Below are 19,723 nucleotides of genomic sequence, written 5' to 3' on the forward strand. Positions count from 1 at the left end.
CAGAGAAACACCATCAAGTCTTCTAGTTCAATGGAAATTTCAGAAAGGGGAACTTGTTGAGGCTGAGACAGTAGTAGCCTGTTCTGGGGACTGTTTCAGATGGACTACTTAAAACAGAGAAAGTTGCTTCTAACTGTAACAGAAAAAAGAGATTAAGTTCGATAATACTCAAAAAAAACCAAGGTAGTTTCAAGAAGTAACACTAGGACAACTCCAAATCCTGAAAATGCCCCCATACCATATCTCTTCTTCCCTCTCCCAACCATCAGCAGTCACTGTGGCCACCTTCTCCACATCACTACTACAATTTCTTCCCTTACTAATCACAGTAGTTCCCCAGCAGAACACCAGTAAGTCAACTCTAATCCAAACTCTATTCCTCCATCTTGTGGACCTGGGATGGCTATGTCCAGTCCCCCTCTACATCAAGAGGGGGTTTAGATTCCACATGGATGACAGATGCAATTCTCCTGCTTCCAGCTGTAGGCCCTCTTAGTTCCCTGGTGTGGTGGTTGACCCTCTTCACCTCCCTGTCAGCTGGCCAGGGTAAGTCCAACAAACCAGAGGGTAGGAGCTGCAAGTCTGCTGAGGCCCAGGGCCTGGCCATCACATGGACAGTTCAGAGATTCAGGTCTCCTGAGTATATCCCAATCCAAATGCCAACCACAGATCCAGTAAAAGTAACAGAAGAGGCATGTGTAAAAAGGTTATATCTGAGTCCAATTCCATCACACTCAGAACACAAACTCCAAAGTAGGGCCAACTGACATGGCCCTAAACTCCAGAGCCATCTGCCTTGACCATAGAACCTGTGGGTCGCTGCAGCCCTCAGGAGAACTAGCACCTGGGTTTCCATCTACCTTGGCTGTCCCTGGTACCCTGCTGGGGCATGCATAAGCATCACTCCCTGATGACCTTCTGACTCTTTTTTGGAGACTCTTAGCCATATAAACTCATTTGTCCTTTCCATTTCCCGCTTTTTATCCAAAGTCAAAAAGCAGTTTTTAACACCTGATGTTACATGTAGCCTGAGATATTCTGCTGGTCTGAGTTGACCTCTTTGTTCATGGTCTTTTTATAGTTACATCATCAGCTGGTACTTGGTAGTAATCCCTCGGTGCCAGAGAGGCTCATCCCTGGGAGTCATGTCCCACACTGGGGGGAAGGCAATGCATCTACATGCTGAGTTTGGCTTAAAGAGTGGCCACACTTGAGGAACATGGAGGCTTTCAGGAGGTAACTCTTAGGCATCCCACAGCTGGAGGTTTGGTTCATATTCAGGCATACAGGCTCATAATCAGGGCCATCAGTATCAAGGACTCATCATTGGACCATCCATCTTTATTGGTCTTTGCCATTGCACTTGGGGGATTGTTGTTGTTCCATTAGGGGATGTGACAGAGCTCCCCTGGTCCTAGGTGGTGTTGCAGGGACGTATGCTGGACATTGTGTGTCCTGTTGTAGCCCACTGGGTAGACTTGGGAAGAGTGTGGACTACAACGTGGACCACTGTCCACGGGCTTCAGCAGTTCTCCAGAATGTATTCACTGGGTGTAGCAGATGTGCCACAGGATGGAAGAGTTTGTTGATGTGGGAGGGGTGGCATGGGTGGGGTAGGGGTATATGGGGACCTCATATTTTTTAATGTAAAATTTAAAAGAAAATAAAGAAGAAGAAAAAAATAAATAAAATTTATGCAAAAATAAATAAAGATTGTTAAAAAAATAAGTTCAAAATAAGAATAAGGGAAAAAAACATTGAGAATGACGAAACTAAGGGAAGAAAAACCCTCTCTACTACTGTTCTTTCTTTCTATTTTGATGTTGGATTGTATTTCAAAATGAATCACTTTAATTTTTAATTTAGAAAAATAACATAGTCTGCTCTAAAGGCCTACAAATCTCTGTTAAAAAGGGCTATGCGTTGCATATTAGTAGGTATAGTAGACTCGATTATATTACGGTAACCAATCAACCCCAAATCCCAATGGTTACAAAGGTTCACTTCTTACTCATTCTACACGTACATAATGGATCAGTATGGCTTTGTGTGTCACTGTCACTCAGAGACCCAGACGGACAGAGTAGTAGTGAATATTACTGGTTCCCCTTGTCAGTGGGAAAAGATAATTCAGCTAAGCATGTACCAGTTCTTTAATGCTTCCCAAAGCAAATCTCATGGCCACACTTAACTTCAAGTGGGCAGAAGTATAACCCTATCACAACAAGTATAATCCTATCATAACAGAGAATGAATATTTGTGAACATCCTGCATCACTACTATAGTTGGAAAGTCAGAAGAAACACCTTTGGTTTTTGCCGCATACTATTTTCTGTTTGATCACTCCATCAGCAGTATATAATACCTTCACATTTAAAAACACAACCAATTCACAGAATTTTTAAGTTGTCCAGAGATTAAGCCTTATACTTTAGACTATGAGACAAAAACTGAGGAACTATTATTGACTGGTTAGTCACCTTAACCTCAAGTTCAATTTTAAGAGCTGGTAATAAATTTTTGTGTAAAAAAAAAAGGGTTGTTATTTGCAAGGATATGAAGTAATAAAGTAACATTAAATTCCAGAGATGATTTTTATTTTTTCTTTCTATAACCTAAACAGGTTATTTTAATAAGCAGGCAATGATCAAGGTTTCTTTATTGCCCTTAAAAACGTGAAGGTATCTCTTTTAGTCCTCAGAATAAATGTGTGAACATGTTAATCAGGTTATTATTTACTTCAATTTATAGAAAAGCAAACTGAAACTCAAGTTACACAACAGTTAATTCCGTGGGCCATGATTTCTTTCCAATGTTTTCAGAAAATTTTCAAATACACAGAAAAGTTGAAAAATTGCTCAGTGATTAACCTTAAAGCCAACACCTAGATTCAATATTTAACATTTTACTATATTTGCTTCATCACATATCTATCCATCCACCTTATTTTTTATTCATTTCAAAGTATTTTCAAACAGCAGTATATTTCACCCCTACATAATTCATTAGAGTTCAATATTTATGTTCAATATATTTTTTGAAAGAAGTTATGTAGTAAAATGCACAAATCTTAAGAGTATACTCAGGTAAGTTCTGATAAATATATCAGATAAAAACATGTAGCCTAAACCTCTATATCAAGATAACTATTTCCATCATCCCAGAAAGTTCCCTTATAGTGGACCTTGATTTGAACATAAGATCTCTCCAAAGTCCACGGTCTTTTCAAAACTATGCTATCTCTTTTAAAGGATCCAAGATACAAATATATTAAACAGCATTCATTGAAATTTTATTTCTAGCCCTCACAGTAATTAAGGTAGCTGAAATATGGAAATATGAAGATACTGGAGATACCCTCCAACAAGGCCAGACAGACTAGGAGTTTAATAGCTATAGCAAGCTAAGTGTACTGCTTCCCCTCCACCTACTCCCACTAAACCAACAAACAAAAATACCTATTCCCTTCCAAAGTGTTCAAAAGTTAATTTAGGAGGATTATAAACCATCTTATGTGTTTATCATTGTTTCTTCAATTAAGATATCAGATCCTAGGGGCCAAAATTAACCCTAGCCACTACCGAAGACTATGCTCTGAGTAATCCAGACATAGAAATTTCCTGCCCAAAGAGCAGCAAGCTTTGCTTCCAAGGTCTGTCCCTTTGCTGAAGGAGTACAGATGGAGCCTGAATGTGAGAACTGGGACATCCACACACATGTGTACTGCTGTCCGTCAAAGTATGGGATGGAGTGCAGGATGGGAAGAAAACTGGGGTAGGGCTGCAGGGGTGGTGGAATGCTGATGTGGGCACATTCTGGTATATAACAAAAGAATTCAATAATTCTTAGTTCACATTTGGCCTCCAGATCCATATGAAGATGTATTTGTCAAGGTGGGAGAACAAAATATTTTATTTAATAGTTTGTTAGTTTGGCTTATATGTGTGTGTGGTATGTGGGTCTTCATTTGTATTTGCTCCAGGTCCTGCAAATGTTACAAGTGGGCCCGTCTGCATCTATTACTAATAACCTAACATGTATACAGCACTTGCCACATTCACTTCTAAATATTATCATATTTAATGAGTGCAACAGTATAATGAATTAGGTATCATTAACCTCATTTGCATAAAGAAAGAAACAGACATGCTTAAGAAGTCAGAAAGCAGATGTAGCACAGTGGCTGAGTGCCTGCTCCCCATGTATGATGTCCTGGGTTCAATCGCCAGTACCTCCTAAAAGCAAACAAACAAAAAAGCAACTCTCAAGGGGGAGCAGATGTAGCGCAATAGGTATGTGCCTGCTTCCTGTGTACAAGGTCCAGGGTTCAATCCTCAGTATCTCCTATCTCCTTTTCTTCCATCTCCCCATCACTCTCTTCTTCTTAACTCCCAAATACTTAAGTTTCCTCCCCTACCATATATCATCAGTACTGTATTCTCCAAGAAAAAGTACTCCTAATTCCTAAATCCAGTCCTTATTCTCCATGACCTCCTATTATGTCAGCCATTTTTCCTTTTTTGGAACAGCTTTCTTCTTTGCTCTAATTCCACATTCTATCAGTTTTTATACTAGCTTTCTGCTCTTTCTCTGGCTCTTCTTCTTAGAGTGTTTGTGAAGGAAAAATAAGATAATGTTTCCAGAAAGAGTCAGTACAAAGCATATGCTCAATAAAATTTAGTTTTGTTGTTGTTTTTTAAATCTAAAAAGCAGCATAAGAATAACTACTGTGCTGGTTTGAAGCTCTAAATACTCCAGAAAAACATGTTTTTGTTTTCGTTTCTTATTTCTCTCCCTTTCGCCACCCCCCCCCCATTGTCTGTTCTCTGTGTTCATTTGCTGCACATTCCTGTGACAGCCTCCATCCTTATCAGCTGCAAGGGGAATCTGTGTTTATTTTTGCTGTGTTATCTTGTTGTGTCAGCTCTCCGTGCATGCGGTACCATTCCTGGGCAGGCTGCACATTCCTTCGCACTGGGCAGCTCTCCTTATAGGGCGCACTCCTTGCACGTGGGGCTCCCCTACGCGGGGGACACAACTGCGTGGCATGGCACTCCTTGCGCACATCAGCACTGCGCATGGCCAGCTCCACATGGGTCAAGGAGGACCCGGGTTTGAACCGTGGACCTCCCATGTGGTAGGCAGACGCCCTATCTATTGGGTCAAGGCGGCTTCCCAACATGTTCTTAAATTCAACGAATTCCTGAGGGTGGACCCGTTTTAAGTAGGATCTTTTGATGAGACTACTTCAGTTAAGGTATAACCTACCTCATTCAGGGTGGGTCATAATCCATTACTGGAGTCCTTTACAAACGGATTAAATTCTAAAAAGGGAGAGAAAGCCATGGAAGCAAGAATCTTAAATCAATGAAACTCAAAACAGAAGGGAGAGACCAGCAAAGGCCACCATGTGCCTTTCCACTGACAGAGGGACCAAGGATTGCCACAGCCATATACAGTAAGAAAGCACTGCCTTGATGTCCACCTTCATGATGCCTTGATTTGGACATTTTTCTGTCCTCAAAACCATGAGCAAATAAATTCCCACTGTTTAAGCCAACCTATTTCATGGTATTTGCTAGAGGAGTCTAAGAAAGAAATTATAGCAGCTACCATTTTTAATAATAGTGCTAATTACTATACTAGGTGTTATATACTCTCTCTTTCACACACACACACATTATTGCATTTATCCTCACAACTCCATTTTAATAATAATAAAACTAAAGCGCAGACTGGTTAACAGATTGACCTGTGTTAGAAACCTGATTTCAATTATTTGTAGTCTTATAATCCTGGATAAGTCTCTTCCCTGGGCTTCTGCTTCTCATCTATGTAATGCTACAACTTGCTTGTGAGAATTAAATGAAACAAAAGATACAAGATACACAGTACATGATACATATTCAGAAAATCTTAACTCCTTCCTCCTCTTGTTGCTTCCAAATGAATAAATTAGGTTTTTTTTCTCTCTTCCATGTGTATTTCTACACATCATGCCCTTGGTCATTCGACCTTCTTTCTTTATACTTTATACCTACAATTAATCACACTTGTGACTCCAACTCCTCCAAAATAGCAGCTGTAAATTATGAGTCCAGATCACCCTCTAATGTCCAGACCCACTTCTTTAAGTTTTGCCAATTATTTCTACTTGACTATACCATGGCCTGCCACATCAAACTTATCCTCTTTCTTACAAAACAAAGACTAGACATCAAAAGTCTGGGGACATAAAGTATTACAAAAGTAAAATTGATAGGTTGTATGATAAATGAGGAGTTAATCTCACGTTTTCAAACTTGCCTGAGAAAATGACAAAAATTGAGAAAATTTTCATAGATCATATGCAAAATCTTCTCCCAACAACCATCTTATATTTTTCTTATTTTTCATTGTGACAATAAATATTGATACACTACTATTACCAAGATGTGGTCAAGAACTCAGATAATTATCAAGAAAAATGTTTTGAAAGTTTCCTGACATGGGAGGAAAAACTTTTCAAATCAAAAGCTTGGGAAGCCTTCCACTAATAGGGAAGGAGTGAAAACCATTAAATTTTCTATTTCTCTCTCAAGGTTTTCAGTCTTGACTTGAAACACAATTTTAAAAATCTTATCATGAGTATGCTTAGTCATGTATTAATACTTTATAATTATCAAGAGGTGAGCAAACTTATCTTCAAAAAAATACTTATTTTCTAATATGGTTATAAGTCATTACATTAATTTCTATTGAAAAGCAATTCTAAAAGCTACAACCCAAAATTCTTAAACAATTTTAAAACTTTTAAAAGCCAGATGACCCCCCAAAAATTGAGTTTATTGACAAATGTTCTTCTTTGATTAATAGTATGTTTCAATTATATGGGGAAAAAAACGACTTTTCCTGATTAAAGCTCAGTTTCTTTACTATGATTAAAACAGAAGAACTGTAGGATATAAAACTGATTGCAATTCTTATTTTACCTGAGTAGCTTTATCTTTCATGCATGAAGGGTAGTGGACATGAGGATCCCGTGGCCACTGTCCTGTGAGGTAAGGTCCTGTTATCGTATCCAAAGAAGAGGTTCGCCTTATTGTACTAGAGGTTCGAACTTGCTGAGATTTTGGCCTGTCCACTATAAAATATAAAAGAAATAATTTTGATTAGTTGCTTATGAATAAAGTGAACTTTAAAATTATTTAAACTTCAGAATTTGTAGAATGCCATCCTGTCAATTTTCCCTATGATATATATTTACCCTAAAAACCCTCTTACATGATTTAATGAAATATACAGATACTTTCTCAAGGAAAATATAAACATGTATTAAATCTTGCATACACTTCCAGGACTATGAAGTCCATCTATTTTAGAGGCCTGTTCTAAAATTCTTATTCCATCTCCACTGGCATTACTTTAAGCAATACTCCATCATGCCTCACCTTGACTGCCAGTTTCCTGTTATGCCTACATCCTTCTTCTCAACTAAATTTTACAGTGTCATCTTCTTGCTAAAAATGATTTCAGTGGTTATTCAACATCTTCAGCTTAAAGTGCATATATTTAGTATGACATAAAGGCTTTCATAATTTGGCTTCCATATACCTCAATTCTTAATTTCTTGCTACTCCACCATAAAATCCATGCTAACCACTAAGTGACAGACAAACTACTTGTAGTTTCCCAAATGTAAAACACTTCCTCACTCCCTCTGCACATTCTATTATTTTAAAAGATTAGAACTCTCTCCTTTCTTGTTTACTTGGCAAACTCTTGCTTATCTTCAGGACTAACTAAGATGTCACACTGCCTCTGTGAAACTTTCCCCAATATCCTTTTATTCTCTCTTCCTCTCCTTCCTTCTCTGTATATCCTCTTCTGTTTTCATGGCACCCAGCGCTTGGCTCTCTCCCCAACTACAGTATTAATTCCAAGAGGGTATGAATGCTCCCTACAGACTGAGAGTGGATCCTCAATATTTATTTACTTTATTCACAGTTATGTATATAAGAAACCTTATTTTTTAATTCAACTTCCTCATTTACAGATGAAGAATCTGAAGCCCAAAGGGATTAAGTGAATTGTCCAAAGAAACAGAGCTACCAATAGTCAACAGAAATAAAAAGGAACCATTATCTCCAGATATTACATACCATTCAATCTACTGTAATGATCTACTTCTCCTCCCCATACAGGTACTACAGGTATTCTGAAAATTAAAATTACCACACTAAACACTAAACCCATAAAGAAACTAGAGAGAATTCTCCTAATATGCACCTCAATAATCTACTACTAATATGCATCCTATAACAGAATCTAGTTATACAGAATTACAAACTCCCAAGGCTTACAGTCTTATTCAGAATTATAACCCTCATCAAAGTGCCTTGCATATTAGAGGATCAATAAACATTAGTTATTAAATGCTATCTCTTTTTCCTGAAACCAGAATAAACAATTCATTGTTTATCAGAAAAACAAAAGAAAATGCAGTTTATTCTGATGTTATCATAGTATCTAGATATCTTAAAATTGCAGTTTTGATTTCTTCTTTGACCCTAGAGTTGTTAGAAGATACAAATATACTATACTTCCTATCTTTATCACTTAGCTCTGATTTTATTACATTAGAAAGTCTAATATGACCAATTTCTATTCTTTGGAATTACCTGACGTTTAGTGACCAAAAACTGATCAATTTTTATAAACATTTCATGAGTTGTGGAAAAGACATTTTCTGTTTTCAGAATATATACTTCCTTATTTGTCTTCTCAACTGAATAAAAATACAGAATATGGGAATAATTGTCAGCTTGATCTGTCAAAGACTTAGAGAAGTACACTAAAATCTCCTAAACTCAATAGTTCTAACAGTTCCCTTTATTTCTTGCAATTTTAAAATATCTACATTTCAGTTCTATATAATTTGGTACATAGAAATTCATGGAATCATGATTTCGATCATATGCTTCATCATTATAATCTGTCCCACTTATTACTTTTTACTTGTATTTTAAACTTTGCCAAATTATTATAATCTCATTGTGCTTTCCTTATGTTTGACTTTTTAAACTTTTTTATTTTGCTAACATGTATGTAGCATGAAATCTGCCATTTTAATCATTTTAAGTGTACAATTCAGTGTCATTAAATTCATTTAAAATGTGCCACCACCACCACCACACACTACCAAAATTTTTTCATCTCCCAAAACAGAAATTCTGTGCCCATTTGAACAATAACTCCCCATTTAAGTATAATTTCCCCAGCCCCTGGTAACCTCTAATCTTCTGTCTCTATGGATTTGCTTATACTAGATATTTCACATAAGTAGAGCCAGACAGTATCTGTCCTTTTATTCATCCATAATATAGCACGTATCAGAACTCCATTTTTTTTTATGGCTGAATAGTATTTCATTATATGTATACACCACATCTTGTTTATCCATTTATTCATCTGTCAATGGATACTTGGGTTGTTTTCACTTTTGGCTACTGTGAATAAAGCTGCTATTAGTATCTGTTGTGTCCCTGCTTTCAATCATTTTGGGTATAAACCTGGAGTGGAATTGCTGGGTCATATTTTAACTTTTTGAGACCCACCAAAATGTTTTCTATTTTACATGCTCAACAGTGATGCATGAGGGTTATAATTTCTCCACATCCTTGATTTCTATTATAATTAGTTTGGTATGCCTATTCTTTCATTTTCAAATTTTTAAATTCATTTTATGTGTATCTCTTGCATGCAGCATACAGTTTAGATTTTAAAAAGAAAAAGAATGTACTAATAAGCCTTCTTGTAAAAGGTTTGTCTCCCTTATATTTATGGTTTTAATGAATTTGATTTCATTAGTCACTTAATTTTTTCCTATTTTTGTAATGCTTCATTGTTACTTGTTTTCTATGTTTTACTGTTTGTTTCTTATTCTTCTTTCTCTTAACTTCATCACCCTATTATAGGTAATTTGGAAGATGTAGCAGTTCGATACTGTTCATGAATTCCAAAAACAGATATTGAATTATATTTATAAACTGGGTCTGTCCCTTTGGGCATATTAGATTACACTGGATTCAGAGGTTTTACTTTTACCTGATTAAATAATGATTAAGGCTTTGATTGGGCCACATCAGTAAGGCAATGCATCCCTGCCCCCTTGGTGGGCAGGGACTCACAGAGAAAAGACATGGTGGAGAAATGAGTTTGGAGCTTTGATCCGGGAGCTCCAGAACTAAACACAGAGGAGCAGATTAGTGAGGAAAGAAGTCTCCATTAAACACAGGCAGAGGCCTCAGGAAGAAAGATAAGCCATTTGCCTGGTAGTCTACAGCTGGCCTTGTGGAGAAAGCAAAGCAGCTGAGCCAAAAGAGAAATGAGCTCTGGGTGGAAAGAAACTCAGGAAGCCTGAACCCTTGCAGATATCAGCTGTCATCTTGCTCCAACATGTGGCAACAGACTTTGGTGAGGGAAGTAACTTAAGCTTTATGGCCTAGTAATTGTAAGCTTCCACCCCAAATAAAACCCCTTTAAAAAAGCCAACAGATCTCTGGTATTTTGCATCAGCACCCCTCTGACTGACTAATACAGAAGATATGTAGTCTGTTTTTACTCCTACTACTATTAGCTATTTTTATTAACATTAAATGCATTTTTTTCTGGTTATAAAAGCAATACACATTCATTTTAACAATTTTGGGAAATAATGGGGAATTAACAAGCTTTCTCCATTTTATAATGATTTATTTAAAATTTTTAAGTTACTTTACATTCCCTTCACCAGGAAGAAACCAAACCACCACCACCAAAAAACCCAAAACCATTCCTTGAAAGTCAGGACCAGCATTTATAGTATTTGACCCCTAAATAAAGAAGGTCTACATAAAGGTCATTCATAAACTGAAAATGAAAAGCCATTATATGTGGAAAGTTTGTGCCTATACTTAAACTACTCAGAACTATCTGAAAAGTTGGAGGTATCTTATTAGTCATTAAATCTCCTTCTAACTTGGTAACTAATCGGTAGGGACCATTTTTATGTTTTATAATGATTTAAGTATACGGACAATTAAGGCCCTTGGTCTATATAATACCAAATTCTAATCTTGGGAAGTGGACTTGGCCCAATGGATAGGGTGTCCACCTACCACATGGGAGGTCCGCGGTTCAAACCCTGGGCCTCCTTGACTTGTGTGGAGCTGGCCCATGCGCAGTGCTGATGCGTGCAAGGAGTGCCGTGCCACGCAGGGGTGTCCCCCGTGTAGGGGAGCCCACATGCAAGGAGTGTGCCCTGTAAGGAGAGCTGCCCAGCGTGAAAGAAAGTGCAGCCAGCCTAAGAATAACACCGCTGATACAACAAGATGACATAACAGAAAGAAACAGAGTTCCGGTGACCCTGAGAAGGATAGAAGCAGTCACAGAGGAACACACAATGAATGGACACAGAGAGCAGACAAGTGGGGAGGAGAAGGGGAGAGAAATAAATAAAAAATAAAAATAAATCTTTTAAAAAAATTCTAATCTTTATTTTCTAATTTTAATTTTATTGTATTTTTAAATAACTGGACATTTGACTATCATTTTGATAAGATCACATGGCTTTCCCTGTGTCCACTCTCTATGATTAGCTACTTTAGTAGAACTGTGGTCTTCAAATTATCTTAACTAAACACTGCTATTGGTAAAAATGTAAGCATGCAGCAACATGTGTGGTGTTTTTTTTTTAACTGTAATAAAAGCAGTTTATATATGCCACACACACACTAATGAAAGAAGGGAACCAAGGTGGGGGGTGGAGGTCAGGGGAGGCAGGTGCGGAGAAGAAATTCAGCAGCAGGTAGCAAAAATGATGCTCTGTAACTAGACTAAAGAAAACATTTCAAAAAGTCCTGCATGACAATGTCAGTCCTCTTAACATCTTCCTCTTCAATATCTGAGGATAAAGTATAGAATAACTCAGCAAAACATGGCAGTTAAAAAAAAAATCACACCATTATAAAATAGTGGCTCCTTTTCCAAATCCCAGTACTATGCAGACTGTTAGAACCAGGAAATGATTGTTCATAGTGGCAGTCTGACAAAGGCCTTCCTATTACGTTCATCTACAGGTTGTACATTTCCCTCCTGAATAGAGAGCCACATGGCAGCAGCAGCTGGTAAGCCTGGGGCTCCTTTAGGGTACATTATTGAGCACTATGCAAAATAATTCTTGTTCGCTAGCAGTCAATTAGAAATTCCACTTTAAAGTAATAACAGTAAAGTAGGTTTAAAAACAAGGAGCTATATAAGCTAACTCTGAATCTGAAGAGCAAATGAGGCACTGTTCTAAACAGGCAAAAAAAAAAAAAAGCTTAAAATCAAACGGCCAGAATAATGCAATATGATGTCAAACTAATTTATTCCCAACAACAATTTTTACTGTAGCGGCAATGTTTCAGAACTAACTGATCAGTGAGTTTGAAAATCTGATGTCTTAAGCTATCTGCAATGTAAAGTTCACAAAGCTAAATGGCATTTCTAAAAGTTAAAAAAGTTAGAGAATGATAGAACTGTTAAGGGTTTTAGTTACAAGATAATATGACTCAAGCCACTATATCCTCCAAACTACCCTTACTCACCAAGTAGTAAAAAGGCTGAAATGGTGTTAGAATGCAACTAACACATACAAGAAACAAAGTGCTCACATTCTCCTTGGACTTTTACATACCCCAACTTTTTCATCATACATTTAGTTTAGCTAAGCAAATAACACTTGCCAGTTCTCTGTGTTTAGCTCTCAAGTGATGATTATTGGCCAGGAAACTTTCCATTAATACTGGTTACAAAAGTAAAGAACATCTAAACTTAAAGACAGCATTTAAACAAAAATTCATGTAAACCTTTTGAAAAGGTACTATTACTTCTTCAACTATTGTGTAAGGACTATTAACTATCATGAAACTTATCACCATCAAGAATTAACAACTGCTTCTTCCTTTATTTAAAATCCATCATTGGGAAGCAGATTTGGCTCAACTGATAGAGCATCCACCTACTATATGGGAGGTCCACGCTTCAAGCCCAGGGCCTCCTGACCCATGTGGTAAGCTGGCCCATGTGCAATGTTGATGGCACATAAGGTGGGGTGTCCCCTGCGTAGGGGAGCCCCACATGCAAGGAGTGCACTCTGAAGGAGAGCTGCCCTGCGCCAAAAAAGCACAGCCTGTCCAGGAGTAGTGCTGCACACATGGAGAGCTGACGCAGCAAGATGACACAACAACAACAAAAAGAGACAGATTCCCAGTGCTGCTGACAAGAATGCAAGCAGACACAGAAGAACACACAGCAAATGGACACAGAGAGCAGCCTATGGGGGTGGGGGGAGGAAGGGGAGAGTAAAAAAAAAAGATTAAAAAAAAAAATCCATCATCGATCGCAATGAAAAAGATTCTTCCTTAATTGTGGAAAGCTATATTATTGAGCAAAATGTTTAAAATTACTAGGTATTTTTAATACTAGGCATTAAAACCATATTTTCCAGTTCTTTACTATACAGAAGTCATATGAATAAGTAGCTTTTTATATAAAAATATTATATTAACAATGCTAATAACCAAAAGTATCCAAGTACCCACAAATATAGAAAGATAATTTGTTTTGCATTTGAGCTCCTAAATTTTGTAACAGTATAGCAAAAATAATTATGTTTATAAGCTAATCTGTTAACATTCAATATGAGAGCTGCGTACTTGACCTAGTGGTTAGGGCGTCCATCTACCACGTGGGAGGTTTGCAGTTCAAGCCCCAGGCCTCCTTAACCCGTGTGGAGCTAGCCCACGCACAGTGCTGATGCGCTCAAGGAGTGCCATGCCACATGCGCAAGGAGTGCGCCCCGTAAGGAGAGCCACCCAGCGCGAAAGAAAGTGCAACCTGCCCAGGAATGGTGCCGCACACAGGGAGACCTGACACAACAAGATGATGCAACAAAAAAAAAAACACAGATTCCCGTGCCGCTGACAACAACAGCAGCAGACAAAGACAACGCAGCAAAATAGACACAGAGGACAGACAACCGGGGTGGGGGGGGAGAAGGGAAGATAAATAAATAAATAAATCTTAAAAAAAAAAAACATTCAATATGAAAAATCACTAAGTCTCATAGTATATATATATATGCATACATGTGTGTATCTATATATAGGTATGTATATGTATGTCTTAAAGTATGCAGTACTGACTGATTAGAACATTAAAGGGAAAATGGGCAATACTTTTAGCCACTATAATGTCAACATGTGGGTATGTCTGAAAAGTAACAGAAGTAGTTTTCTAATATTTCGCCCATAAATTAGACCTTGGGAGATCTTAGAATATAAAATCACAAAGTGCTCAGTCCAATTCATGGTTGGACTAAGAAATGAATACCAAGAGTGGGATCCTGTGACGTAGTGGTTTGTATAAAGATCACCAGGGAGCTTGTTAAAAATGCAAGTTACTGGGCCCCACTTACAGATAAACTAATTAAGTAGGTTTAGGGTAGATCCAGGAACCAACGTATTTTTTTAAGCCAAACCAAACTGATTAAGATGCATCACCAGGTTTAGAAATCGCTGGTGTTCTAAAGCAATTCCTCAAAGTGTGGGACACTTGTTAAAATGCTGACTTCTGGGCCTAATTTCACATCAATGATGTGAAACTCTCTGGGAATGGGACCAAGAAATCTAGACTTCTCAATAAGCATCTTAGGTGACTCTAATGCTAGGAAAACCTTAAGAACCAATATCTGGAGGACTGGGACTAGAGCTTTTAGAACTGTAGGTTCTTTGAAAAAATTCTTTTTTGACACTAATCGACTCCATTTAGAGGTGTTGAAAGTTCGACTACACACCCAACAAATACCCTGCTGCAAAAAAATCAACTAATTCTTTGAAAACTGCAACTAGCTGCTAAAATCCTGGAATCTAACACATTTAAACATCTAGTCATCTTTAAAAGATCATTTTCTGGGAAACGGACTTTGGCCCAGTGGTTAGGGCGTCCGTCTACCATATGGGAGGTCCGCGGTTCAAACCCCGGGCCTCCTTGACCCATGTGGAGCTGGCCATGCGCAGTGCTGCTGCGCGCAAGGAGTGCCGTGCCACGCAAGGGTGTCCCCCGCGTGAGGGAGCCCCACGCGCAAGGAGTGCGCCCGTGAGGAAAGCCGCCCAGCGTGAAAAGAAAGAGCAGCCTGCCCAGGAATGGCGCCGCCCACACTTCCCGTGCCGCTGACGACAACAGAAGCGGACAAAGAAACAAGACGCAGCAAAGAGACACCAAGAACAGACAACGGGGGAGGGGGGGAATTAAATAAATAAATAAAATCTTTTTTTAAAAAAAAAAATAAATAAAAGATCATTTTCTTACCCTGGTGCCAACCATGACAAAAAGAACCATCAAACCTAGACAATACACTAGTCCAAACACTTGGGAACTCAGGAAAGATATTACAAAGACAAGGTTCAATAAAGCTTCTTTTAAAAAAAGACCCACCACACAATCAGGACATTTTGTACGCAAATAAAAGATAGCTACAATAAAAGTTACTTCTTGAAAAACAAAAGGAAATCTAAGAAAATATATTAAGTAGTTTCCCCTATAAAATCAACATGTCAGAGTAAATCTAAGACTGCCCATTAATATATGAGCAAAATGAAATTAAGATTCTTTTAACCATTCGATTAAAGAATTTAAGCCTAAGTCTGAAAATATTACAACATTCCATAACCAGCTCAGAAAACAACTTTTATCTTTAGTAGATATTCAGTTTTTTCCATGATATCTATATTCATTCAGACATATTATTTCCATTGTCATAAACCAAATTTTAAAACCAAATTTACTAAGCAGAGATTGAATTCAAGACATTAAGTTGCTTCTCTTCAACTTCAAATAAGTATCATGAAATGATACTCTTCCTAAATTAGTTGAGATCAAGAATAGCCATTAATAAATCTGGGGGGGGAGCATTTTCCTTGGTTCACTGAGGTTAAACACAAATTTGTGAAGGCTGGCTTATTTCAGAAATGAGAGCCTATAAAGGTATAGTTTTAAACTTATTGTCACTACCAAAATTATGAATAATTTTCTCCTTGCCTCACATTTACAGAAAACTATTTTTTTTTAATTTCCAAAAAAAACTTTAATAACTGGATAACTTGAAATAAAAAATGGAAAAGAGACTGGTATGCCTTCTCGACCCAATCTAATGTATATTAATAGTGATCATCTAGTTCAGGGGTTCTTAAGCAGGGAAAGATTTCAGGAGGTCTATGACCTAGGATTGAAAAAAAATCAACTCAATTAGATGTCCAACATGATATGTATGTTACCTTGTCAGATACTACACTACAATTTAATGTTCTTACTCAAGATAAACAACAGTCTGCACATCGACATATCTTTAAAAAATAAAATTTAACTTTAACTTTCCTATATTTTTTATGCATTTGATTATTAATGTGTTAAGAAGGAAGCACATATGTACTGAATTATATGGTTATCTCAGTAACTATTTCAATGTATGTAACTGATTTCCTTTGTAATTTTATCTAATGCATTTAAATATATTCTTGTGGGGATAGGTTGTTGCAGGTGTGATATTATTTATTAAATAACACAGAGTATAGTGTGGACTTAGTATGATTTTTATTTTGATATGTTCCAAGTGCAGTGGATAACTGCCTGCAAAAATATTGATAAAGATGGCAGAGATGGTTTTATGAAGCCTTGGGAAAACTAAAATTTTCAAATGTTTGCCCAAAATTGACCATTTGAACAGATGTTAAACCATGTTAGGTTATCAGGTATTGAAATTACAGGAAAGTTGTCAAACGTGATTTTGATTAATCCTAAAATTTAATTTAAAGACATGCCGAAGTTGAGTGTCATAAAACTATCTGCTCCTACATTCTGAGAAGGGGTCTGTGGTTTTCACCTGACTGGCAAAGGGGCCCATGGAACAAAAAAATATTAAGAACCTCTGACCTAGTTGAATTATTATTAGAATTAGTTTGCCAAAGTAGGCAAAGTCTAGGTACCTTCACCAAAGGCCTTTATGGGTCGTCCTCCTTGACATATAAAAAGATGAAAAGTTAGCCAAATATGTGGGCCACATAAAATACAAGCCAAAAACAAAAGAACTTCAGATAAAAGACAGGACACTAGGTCTGAATATGCTATCTGAAATAAAACCAAAGGGCGAAACTTAAGTCCTCTCAGTTTGAATATATCATGAAACACATCACCTATACCTGGATTCCTGCCACAGAAGCAATCTAGAAAACATGTAGAAATGTCCACATGGCTGCCCCACAGAAATCTGGAAAAGAACCAATCAAGAAGCTGATAAGAGAAACAAACATGCTTCTGACCAAATGAAGCCTGACATAGCCTGTAATGTGAGGATCATCAAGAAAAGTAATTTTTTAAAAATGTAGTTAGGCACACATTTAGACATATTTCTCTAGTTCACCGATTAAGTTTGTGTTAAATGAAGCACAAGCTAACTTAAAATGCTGGGGGTGGAAGAGAGGGACAATAGCCTGTTTTTAAAGAAAACACAACAGAATATATTTTTGTATCTGGGTTGTAAAGAAAATTTCACTAGGATGGTCATGAAAACTGCTGACAAGCACTAGAAGAAATACACAACAAATTAAGGTAGAACTCTGACATCCAGAATGTATCTACAAAGAAATTATATATATGGCCAATGAGACATCAAATATTTTTCTTCAAGTTTATATTTTCTGGTGGCAGAGTGAAAATCCTTTAAGGAAGTTTGACAAGCAGAAATTAGTAGATTAGTAAAAGAGGGTTCATTAGTTTTATGAACTTCCAATAGATTCTATTAACAGAGATTCCAAACATCTAAAATCTATTATGACTACATGAGCTCAAATTTTCAAGAAATAGAGAGTACCAGCAACATTGAAAATAACCAATACAAGATGGCCAAACGATGGAAAGTCGTAAGTGAAAGGAACACATAAATTCATTAAATAGAAAGACTGAACATTTCACAATATTATATATCAAAGCACTTCACGTCCAGTTAAAGCACTGATAGAGCTTGGAAATTTTTCAATTAAATGAGACAGAGTTATTATGATATCCCAATTTAAAAAGAGTGGTGGGGGAGCATACAGAATGGGTTATAGCTTCATCATGCATGACAACCAATATTATTGGTCAACCCCTTGGTATTTAAAGTAGGGAATAATCTCCCCCTCAAGTGATGTTTGAAAAAGGCATTTTTCCCCTAACAAACTTCACCTATTATCAAATAAGGGAAAAGAATGAAACAAATAGACAAAACAAACAAACAAATAAAAACACTCACCCTTCTAATAAAGGATACAACTAAAATTTTTCAGCTCCTTTTGAGTCGTCCATACATGCAGAAACACACAAACATTTCTCTCCATATGTGTCCAGGTAATAGTTTTACTTCCTAAACTAGAATTTGTATGTTCTTACTCAGTTTAGCAATTTGGCAGGTTGCTAAAATACATGGCATTTTCTTTTCATTAAATAGAGTGCAAGTCAATAGACAAAATATTCCAACAGTGGGAAAGATGGTGGCAGATTTTAAATCTTCAGGAAACAAGAGAGACCAAGAACAATATCCAAAAGATAACAATGTTACAAAGCCCCCAAATATAAGTGACTAGGAACAAAGCATCAATTATTATATCACTGTTTTCTCAGTATTTGTATGAAAAGCAGGAGGAAAAAAGCACATGGGTTTTAAATAGTCCTGAGAACAGGAGAACACGAAAATCGTTAATGGATATAAATGTAAAGGGCCAATCTGAGAACAGGAGCTTAAAACTGAAAGGGGCTTCTTCAGGGTCCAATTTGCAAATGAGTGAAAGGGGACTCTAATATTCTGATGGTACTGGAGCAATATAACTAGTCTCAACCTAACAAACAGCAGCTGCTTTCAAAACAGTGCTCAACCATGATGAGAAATTTCAGGGAGTTAAATCCAAATTTAGCAGGTCAAGGACACAGGAACAATGGAAAGATAAGGTTGAGATAAAGTGGGGAAAGGGAGCCATGGGAGCTGATTGCAGAAGTAAAGGGTTTTCTGTTGGTTTCTTTAAATCACTTTACAAAAACAACATTAGTGGAAGAACACAAACCCTGAAAATAAATTATCTATCCTGATCCCTCCCTCCTAAAAGTATAGTAAAATTCATTTCAGTTAAAAAATAAGCAAGAAAAAAGAATAACAGGCTAATCCCACATAAAGTTGTATTATAAAGAGAAAAGAGCACAAGGAATAAATGATGTCCCCATGAATAATGAAAGCATGACAAAGACATGCCCATATAAGGAGAAAACTGTAATCAGATATTTCAAAATAAGCTAAAAAAATTTTTTAAATGAGAGAATCATTGACAAACATCAGATTTTGAAAAACTCAGACATGATGTGTTTGGGGAAAAAAAAAGATATGAAAAGGGAGGTGAGCGAACTCAGGAAATTTGGAAATAAAAGAAAACCTTATTTCAGGAACAAAGACTAAATTAAAGAAACACAAGAATAAATAAACATAATGAGTAACAATAGAAAACAGAAAGGGAGACAATTTTTTAAATAAAAAAAATAAATGAAGGAAGGAAAAAGAATTCAAAAGAAAATGACTGATAAATTAGAGAGGCAAAGAAAGTCCACCATATGTATAATAGTAGCACCTGAGGAAGAAAA

The 19,723-nt window shown here is 36.9% G+C and overlaps 1 protein-coding gene across 2 annotated transcripts in view; it reads right to left on the bottom strand.

Annotated features, from left to right (window-relative positions):
• GLCCI1 (glucocorticoid induced 1) overlaps positions 1-19,723 on the bottom strand; it is a 111,145-nt gene that overhangs the window by 69,611 nt on the left and 21,811 nt on the right. For both annotated transcript variants that reach the window (XM_023592123.3, XM_058296956.2), the window contains exon 2: positions 6,973-7,124. In XM_023592123.3, the coding sequence (XP_023447891.2) occupies positions 6,973-7,124 (152 nt within the window). The remainder of the gene's footprint in view (positions 1-6,972; positions 7,125-19,723) is intronic.

The sequence above is a fragment of the Dasypus novemcinctus genome, chromosome 5 (genome assembly GCF_030445035.2).
Source record: "Dasypus novemcinctus isolate mDasNov1 chromosome 5, mDasNov1.1.hap2, whole genome shotgun sequence".
Classification (NCBI taxonomy): Eukaryota; Metazoa; Chordata; class Mammalia; order Cingulata; family Dasypodidae; genus Dasypus; species Dasypus novemcinctus.